The sequence below is a fragment of the Arachis ipaensis genome, chromosome B09, assembly GCF_000816755.2.
Source record: "Arachis ipaensis cultivar K30076 chromosome B09, Araip1.1, whole genome shotgun sequence".
Lineage (NCBI taxonomy): Eukaryota > Viridiplantae > Streptophyta > Magnoliopsida > Fabales > Fabaceae > Arachis > Arachis ipaensis.
This window is the reverse complement of record NC_029793.2, coordinates 19,397,513-19,406,070: the sequence shown is the minus strand read 5'-3', so window position 1 is coordinate 19,406,070 and position 8,558 is coordinate 19,397,513. Positions and strand designations below refer to the sequence as shown.

At 46.5% G+C, this 8,558-nt stretch overlaps 2 protein-coding genes across 2 annotated transcripts; both read right to left on the bottom strand.

The window, feature by feature from the left end:
• LOC107615182 lies at window positions 338-1,870 on the bottom strand. The gene is made up of 3 exons (XM_016317284.1): window positions 1,699-1,870; window positions 761-1,611; window positions 338-676 (listed from the first exon to the last, which is right to left on the bottom strand). The coding sequence occupies exons 1-3, from the start codon at window positions 1,868-1,870 to the stop codon at window positions 338-340; spliced, it is 1,362 nt and encodes a 453-aa protein (XP_016172770.1).
• LOC107615183 (splicing regulatory glutamine/lysine-rich protein 1-like) lies at window positions 4,779-5,294 on the bottom strand. Its single transcript, XM_016317285.1, has one exon. The coding sequence runs from the start codon at window positions 5,292-5,294 to the stop codon at window positions 4,779-4,781; it is 516 nt and encodes a 171-aa protein (XP_016172771.1).

Below are 8,558 nucleotides of genomic sequence, written 5' to 3'. Positions count from 1 at the left end.
TTAAAGTGTTGAGGGAGCGGGGTTGTTAGGTCATGTGGTCGCTTCTTCTTATGAGTAGAACCTTTTTAGGTTTGCCATGTTCCATGTCCTCGGTACCTCGCTTCCATCCAACCTCTCTAGCTTGTAGGTGCCCTTTCTGAGGACTTCTCTTACCCTGTAAGGTCCTTCCCAGTTCGCGGCCAACTTGCCTTCTCCTGGGGTTGGCGTTCTTATGTCGTTGCGTCGTAAGACCAGCTCACCTTCCTCGAGGCTTCTTTTTAGCACTTTGTTGTTGTACCTTAAGGCTATCCTTTGCTTGATTGCCGTCTCTATCAGATGTGCCATCTGTCTTGTTTCGTCAACCAGGTCCTTCTCGATTGCCTCGTCTCCTCCTCCAAGGAGTAACCTTGGACTCGGCTCCCCTATTTTGAATGGGATGATTGCGTCGACCCCGTATGTGAGTCGGAAGGGGGTTTCGTCGGTAGATGATTGGGGGGGAGGTTCTGTAAGACCATAAGACTGAGGCTAGCTCGTCTGCCCATGAGCCCTTCTTCCCTTCAAGTCGTTTCTTTAGCCCTTTTAAGATAACTTTGATGGCTGCTTCTACCTGGCCGTTGCTCTGGGGATGCTCGACTGAGAAAAACTTTTGCTTGATTCCTAGTCCTGAGAGGAATTCTTTGAACTTCTTGTCGGTGAACTGTGTCCCATTATCCGATATGATGGATTATGGGATTCCGAATCTGGTAAGTACTTGCCTCCACATGAACTTTTGACAATTTACTGAAGATATGCTGGCTAGTGGTTCAGCTTCCACCCATTTGGTATAGTAGTCTATGGCTACTATTAAGTATTTCACTTGTCCTGGCCCAGGTAGGAATGGCCCTAAGAGGTCGACTCCCCATTGGGCGAAAGGTTGTGGAGACATCATCAAACTGAGTTCTTCGGGTGGGGCTTTATGGAAGTTGGCGTTTTCTTGGCATTTTTTGCATTTTTTGACGAACTCCTGAGCATCCGACATTATTGTAGGCCAATAGTATCCTGCCCAGACAATCTTTCTTGCTAACGACCTTCCCCCGATATGGTGGCCACAACACCCCTCACGGACTTCGCTTAGGACGTAGTCCATTTGGTCGGGGCGTAGGCACTTGAGTAGGGGTTGGTGGAGCCCTCGCTTGTATAACTGCCCTTGTATGATCACATATTTGGGAGCTTCTCTCTTGGTGGCTTGTGCTTCTTTCTCGTTCTCGGGGGCTTCACCGTGTTCCAAGTATCGGAGGATAAGGTCCATCCATGAGTGGGGGCTTGGCATTTGGGTTGTGCACAAGATGATTGCTGGTTCAGTTGCCAGCCCTTGTATTAGAGACCTGTTTCCCGTTCCGGGTTTGGTGCTCGCAAGCTTGGAGAGGAGGTCTGCTCGGGCATTTCTTTCTCTAGGGACATGCTGGATCACGACTTCCTTAAAGCTTTTGCATAGCTCTTTTACCTTCTCTAGGTATTTTTGTAGTAGTGTGTCCCTGGCCTGGTAGCTGCCATTTACCTGGGAGGTGACGACCTGGGAGTCGCTGCTAACTTCTACCCTTGATGCTCCAACTTCTCTGGCTAGGATTAGTCCTCTTATCAGTGCTTCGTACTCTGCTTGGTAGTTGGAGACTAGGAAATCGAACTTGATCGACTATTCGTAAGCTACTCCTACCGAGTTCTCGAGGATGATTTCGGCACCTCCAAACATTTGGTTGGATGCTCCGTCAATGTAGAGCTTCCACCGTGTGCTTGGTATGTCAGCTGTTTCCCCCGTGACTTCTACTAGTAAGTCAGCCATTGCTTGGGCTTTAATTGCCTGCTTGGGTTCGTACTGCAAGTCATACTGAGACAGCTCTACTGCCCATGCCATCATTCTCCCTGCAAGGTCAGGTTTCTGGAGGACTTGTCGTATGGCCTGGTCAGTTCTTAGGATGATTACGTGCCCTTGGAAGTATTGCTTTAGCCTTCTGGACGAGGTTAGTAGGGCTAAGCCAATTTTTCCAGTTTGGTGTACTTCAGCTCCGCTCCTTGGAGTACCTTGCTGATGAGGTATATTGGGTGCTGAGTCTTGTCTTCTTCTCGGATAAGGACTGCTGCCATGGCTTGTGTGGTTACCACCAGATATAGGTACAGAGGTTCTCCTTCTCTAGGTTTACTGAGCACGGGAGGTTCCGAGAGTATCTTTTTAAAATGGCTGAATGCCTCTTCGCACGCCGGGGTCCACTCGAAGGCGATCCCTTTCTTCATTAGATTGAAGAATGAGATGGCCTTTTCTGCCGAGGCTCCGAGGAATCGGGACAAAGCCGTAAGTTTCCCAGCGAGTCGTTGAACGTCTTTGACGCATCCTGGGCTTGTCATATTGAGGACGGCTTCGCACTTGTCTGGGTTGGTCTCTACCCCTCTTTGCGTTTTATCATGAAGCCTAGGAATTTCCCTGCTTCCATGGAAAATGCGCATTTGAGTGGGTTGAGCCTCATCTTGAATTTCCTTATTGCCTTGAAGACAGCTTGGAGGTTGTCTATAAGGCTGTTCGGTTCTGCTGTCTTCACCAGGATGTCGTCGACGTAAACTTCTACCGTTTTACCGATGAGGTCGTGGAAGACCTTGCTCATTAGCCTTTGGTTGGTGGCTCCTGTGTTCTTTAGTCCGAATGACATTACCTTGTAGCAGTAGGTGTCCCCTGGCGTTATGAACGCTGTTTTGTCTTCATCAGATCGGTGCATAGGGATTTGGTTATAGCCAGAGTACATGTCCATGAAGCTGAGGAAGCGATATCCTGCTGCCGAATCCACCAAGGTGTCAATGTTGGGGAGGGGGAAGGAGTATTTAGGGCATGCTTTGTACAAATCGGAGTAGTCGACACACATTCTCTACCTCTCGCTGGCTTTTTTTTTACGAGGACGACGTTGGACAGCCACGTTGAGTACTCGAGCTCTTTGATGAATCCGACTTCTAGTAGCCCAGTTGTTTGCTTGGCCACCTCGTCGGCTCTTTCTTGGGACATATTTCTTTGCTGTTGGGCTACTGGCTTGGTGTCCGGTTTGACGGCTAGTTAGTGAGACATGACTTCGGGATCCAAGCCTGGCATGTCTGATGGTGTCCATGCGAGAGATCGCTGTTCGCCATTACGACCTCCATGAGGGGGCCCTTGAGTTCGTGAGGCAGATTCCTGTTTACGAAGGTAAACCGCTATGCCGACATTCCTATCTGGAATTTTTCCATGTCCCCTTCTGGTTCTGGCCTCAGCTTGTCCTCCATCCTTACGTCCAGGTCTGCCAAGAACACGCTGACTGCCTTCTTAGACTCCTTCCTTAGGGAGAGACAACCGTTGTCGCAGGCGACCGCCGCTTCTAAGTCCCCCCTAATGGAGCCAACGGTTCCTTTGTTCGTTACGAACTTCATCGTTAGGAATTTAGTACATATCACAGCTGAGAACTCGTTGATGGTCTTTCTCCCTAGAATGATGTTGTAGGCTGTGGAGTCTCTGAGGACTACAAAGTCCGCCATAACCGACCTCCTGGTGTCTCCGGTTCCTAGGCAGATTGGGAGAGAGATTGTCTTGTTGGGTTTTATATAATTGTCGCCTAGTCTCATGACCCCGTGCTGGTGGCCCTTGAGGTCGGATTCCTTGAGTCCCATGGTGTCGAATACATTCCTAAACAGGATATTGGAGTCGGCCCCAGTGTCGACGAGGATTCACTTGACTAAGCATGTTCCTACCATTGCTGTGATTACCATGGGGGGTTTTCAGGAAGATCATGAAACCATTGGTCTTCTGGATCGAAAGATATCATGGAAGATCCCTTACTAGGAATGGCGAGGCCTCCCGTCGAGATAGACAGGATCCGGGTATCCTTTTTTGCTGCCGATCTGGACTTAGGAGGGCTATCTCATCCGACCACGATGTTGACCACAAAAGTTGGGGGTTGTCGGCGTTCCCTGCGGGCTCTTGTCTTGGTTTGACAGTTCGGCTGCAGTTCTCCTCAGAGCGTTCTCGTTCTCGCCTCCTTGGTTCTCAGATGAGTCGGGAGAACTCGTTCAGCTTTCCTTCCCTGATGGCTTGCTCTAAAGCGTCTTTGAGATCAAAGCAGTCCTGGGTTTGTGACCGAACCCCTTATGGTAATCACAGTAAAGACTTTTGTTTCCTCCTGTTCTCTCTTTCAATGGTCTAGGTCTGGACAGGATTCCCTTGTTCGCAATCTGCTGGTAGACCTCCACTATGGGCGCCGTGAGTGGCGTGTAGTTTGTGAATTTGCCTACTCGTGGGAGTTGTTTTGATTGTTTTGCCGGGGTTCCGCCCCCTAGGAGCTTCCCTGTACCTGTCGACCTGAGGGGCCTGCCGTGCTGGGGGGTTCGAGTGCTGCTGTTTGTTGGCTGCCATGACCTGGCTTACCTCCTCATCGTTGATGTATTCTTTAACCACGCTTTGAATTTTCTGCATGGTCCAGACGGGCTTGGTAGTGAGGTATTTTCTAAAGTCCTCGTTTAGCAAGCCGTTCGTCAGGCAGAGACTGGCAACTGAGTAGGTGAGGCCATCAATTTCTAAACATTCATCATTAGATCTGTCCAGGAACCTTCTAGTCGGCTCTTCAGGTTTTTGGGTAACTCCTAGCAAGTTGATCGGGTGTTTTACCTTGGCTATGCGTGTCGTGAACTGCATCACAAGGAATGCTCGGCACCTGACCGCGTCGCCTACCCCTTCCAGATTCATTCATGCTTCAAATGCCGTGAGGTGTTCCTGGGGGTCCTTACTCCCATCGTACCTCATGTTCGTCGGCTTATCGAAATTCCTCGAAAGCCGGACCTTGAGGATCGAGGGGTGGAAAGGAGTGGCTCCCATGATAATGGGTTCCGGCCGTTTCCTTGGCTTTTCCCTTTTGGGACTCCCCGTGGCTTTTGGACCTACCTCGGGTAGACCGGGAGGTCGCCTGCGTATACACTTCATCTTTGTGCTTTGTTGAACTCCTTTCTCGGCTCTCGTATCTTCGGGAGGGGGAGCGGGTGCGGGATCGGCTGACGTCTCCGTGGGATCGGCTGATGTCTCCGTGGGATCGACTCCTCGCAGCCAGCTCTCTTTCAAGGTTTTGTACTCTGTGTCTAAGCTCCTGCATAATCTTGGCGCTATCGGCTCCCGTCCCTCCGAAGGGACGTCTTTCAGGGGTCTTGGTGTAGATTGGTTGGTTTGCCTGAATGAAGGATCGTGGTTGTTCGCCGGCGCGAGCTGTCGAGCTCGCCCTACTCAGGCGGGCCCCTCCTCCTTTGTGAAGTTCCTCTGATGTGGGGAGTCGCTCCATGTCTGCTCCAGGGTCCCCACAGACGGCGCCAATGTTCGGGACCTGAGTGATCTCGGGTGCTCGACGGGTCGGGGGGCAATGAGAGGATGAGCGGATGAGGCCTTGGGCTAACTTGGAGCGGGTGTGGAGATGCGGGTCAAAAAGCTGGCGACGACGGAGGTGGTGTGGACCGGGGGGGGGGGGGGCCACCTGCAAGAAAACTCCGACGATCAAGTTAGTGTCCGTACGAGGTGATAGCCAAATTAGGTAAGATGTTACGTACCTTGGGGGAAGAGCTGACCTCTTCCCTTATATACTATGCTGGATGGGCCCATAGGTGACCTAGCTCACTGGCCAGGGAGCTTCCATGAGCTGTCCTGATCCACGTGGGGGGAGCAGGTCGTTCCGGTTTTCTGGGTCGGGGCTTCGGGTGCTGCCCCGAGGGTACCGACCAGACCGGTCATTAGACGTGGTGACTTGGGCCGCCCAGTTGGCGAGTCAGGCGTGCTTTGGGTCGGGTGTTGGGAACCGACCCGTCAGGTTTTCCCTGTTGTGAGGGACGGATCTGGCTTGGGTCATAGGTGGGGCTCCGACCTGTCAACCGGTTGGGCTGGACTCGTGGCGGTCCGTAACAAGTATCAATATCCAATTATGCATTTATCAAAGGAGAATTAGAATACTCACACCATATCATAAATAAGTTACCAAGACATAATCAATCACATGAACAAAATAGAAATGAAGAAACCATACTTTCTAAACCTAATTTACAAACTGCACACAAAATAATAAGTGAAATAAAAAAGAGAATCTCATAGGGAAATGCATATGCATAACACATAATATGATACATTAAGAAGATTATAACTAATAAATTGTCACATTTATTCCCCCACAAAAACAAAAACTTGGTGATCCTTAGTATCTTATGGACAAAACTAAGAGATTCTTACCCATGAATGTATCAAGTATTATATCTTTTATCTTGAATCTTGATCTACTAAACTTGAAAATTTGGGGGCAGGCATCCAGTGTTAGAGTTTCAAACTAAACAGAATCAATTTTGTATTTCAGAATCTTCTCAGTAATTATGGGCTTTGCAATATTCTTTGTAGTCTTGCAAATTGCCTAAACAATAGAACAATTAACACACTAAGACAAACAAACAACCAAGGTAAAAAGCAAAAATGAAAAAGGGTCAAAACTTATTCAAAATGAAAATACCTTATCAAGGTAAGTCTTTTCAAGAAACTTGTTCAGCCAATCAATCTTCAACAAAAACACGAAAACAAGAAACATTGCTTCAATAAAATCCTAAACCCCAAAAAATTCAACCAAAATGAAAGTAGTTAAAGATAGCTTCTTACCCTATTAAAGTCTAGATTTTTTTATCCAAAGTGGAATCTCAGGAAGCATTTTCTACAAAGTTTCTATGTCTTGCTCCACCAATGGCTTGATTTCATGATCCTGCCCCCAACCCACTATAGCATATATCAATTTGAAATAACAAAGCATTAAGTACAACAAGTTTATAAGCAGAGGATTGTGTTAGGCACTCGACAACTAACATAAAAGTTTGCGAATCTTCAAAACTATGAATATTACCCAATGTTGATTTCTGTCTCCATTTTGTCTCCAGTTAAAACCCATAGCTTAATGTCTACCTGTGCTAACTTGTCAATGCATTCAGGAACCTAGATTTCACAAACAAGTTTATAAGAACACAAAATAAAGAACTACAACCGTTACAAGTTCTGATCATAGATTAGGAAATAGATTTAGGGTTAGTGATGGAACATAGGATAATATAATTAGAGTTAGCGATGGAATTGAATGAAAGAAAATAGCGATGAAAGAGGAAGGAGATTAGGGTTACCTGCACAACTGAGGTGAGATCGAAGAGAGAAACACAGCAACACACAGAGAAAAGCAAGTAGTGGCGAGATCGAAGAGAGAAATGCAAATTAGGGTTCGAAAGGGAGCGACGCGAGCAAGGCTGATGGAAGGGGTGTGATGGAGAAGAACCGGGAAGGGGTACTACAGAGCCTCGGTGCGATGGAAGTTCAGTGCAATGGAGGTTCGGTGTGACAGCAGTGCAAGGCTGAGAGGCGCCGCCGTTGGAGCATTTAGAGGGGATGAGTGTGAAGGCGCGGAAGTGTGATACGAAATGAAGAGGAGAACATGATCCCCAAACCTTTATTTTAACATTTCCAATGGAATATTTTAAATTACAGACAGATTTTCTGTTTGTAATAATTTAAAAAATGCAACATTTTTGTTCATTTAAATATAGACAGATTTTCTGTCAGTAACTATTTTCCATGAAAAAACTAATTTTTTCGATAAAATTATCGACATATTTTCTTCTCCGTTCGTAATTCATACTAATTCATTTTTCTCTATTTCCGACAAAAATTCCCTCGCAAAATCTGTCTGTATTTCTGTGGGATAAAATATGTCGGAAATATCCGTATGTAATAAGTGGTTTTCTAGTAGTGAACGGAGGAGGAAACCACGTCAGCGCTGATTCAGAGCACGCGGGTCAACCAATAGGTCGGATCAGGTCCAGACGCGGGTCTAACGGGTCGGACGAACACAGTGGCAGGTTGAGTGCGAGCTGGTGTGGGCGCGACACGTGGATAGCGTCTGGGCCGTTGATCTGGGGGCCAATCTGACTACGTAGGATGAGTCTGGAAAGGAGAATAACATTGGTGGTGAAGGGACTTGTGGTGGCATGTCTAACAGTTTTTGGCGACGGTTCTAGAGTCGTTGAACTCATAATGACGAGACGAAGATGGTGGTAAAGGCGGTGACGAACCAAAACGTCGGAAAAGAAATAAAAATCAAGGACAAAGAACACTGTCGGAAGAGAAAACAAAAGGGCCATGGACTAATTTTCATAGAGAAAAAAAAAACCTAAGTTTTTGATCCCGTATTAGAAATAAGAGAGTAATATGAAGAGTGTATTATTAAGTGTAAATCGAAAGGTACAATGTAAAAAGGTATATATAGGTGCTTAGAAGAATCAAAGTAATAAAAGTACAAAATCCTACAATAAATACATAAATATACTACATAAATTTAAATGATACTAACTAATTTTAATTGATCCTAATTATACTCTAATAATTAGCATTAGTATTTTTGTATATAAGTCCAAACAAAGTCATAATATAACATAGTATTGAAAATCAAATGCTGGCCAAATGCTAATTAGGATTTATTGGAATCTATTGGTTCTTAAAACCTTTTCTTATATATATATATATAAACCAACCTATTAAT

Bases quoted from the DNA above. Each gene is read 5' to 3' on its own strand.
- LOC107615182 (XM_016317284.1), bottom strand. From the start codon at position 1,870: ATGGCATGGGCAGTAGAGCTGTCTCAGTATGACTTGCAGTACGAACCC. The intron at 1,612-1,698 runs GTGCCGAAATCA...ACTACCAAGCAG, and splicing joins ATCCAACCAAATGTTTGGAG to AGTACGAAGCACTGATAAGA. The intron at 677-760 runs GTAAATTGTCAA...AATGGGACACAG, and splicing joins CACTAGCCAGCATATCTTCA to TTCACCGACAAGAAGTTCAA.
- LOC107615183 (XM_016317285.1), bottom strand. From the start codon at position 5,294: ATGGAGCGACTCCCCACATCAGAGGAACTTCACAAAGGAGGAGGGGCC.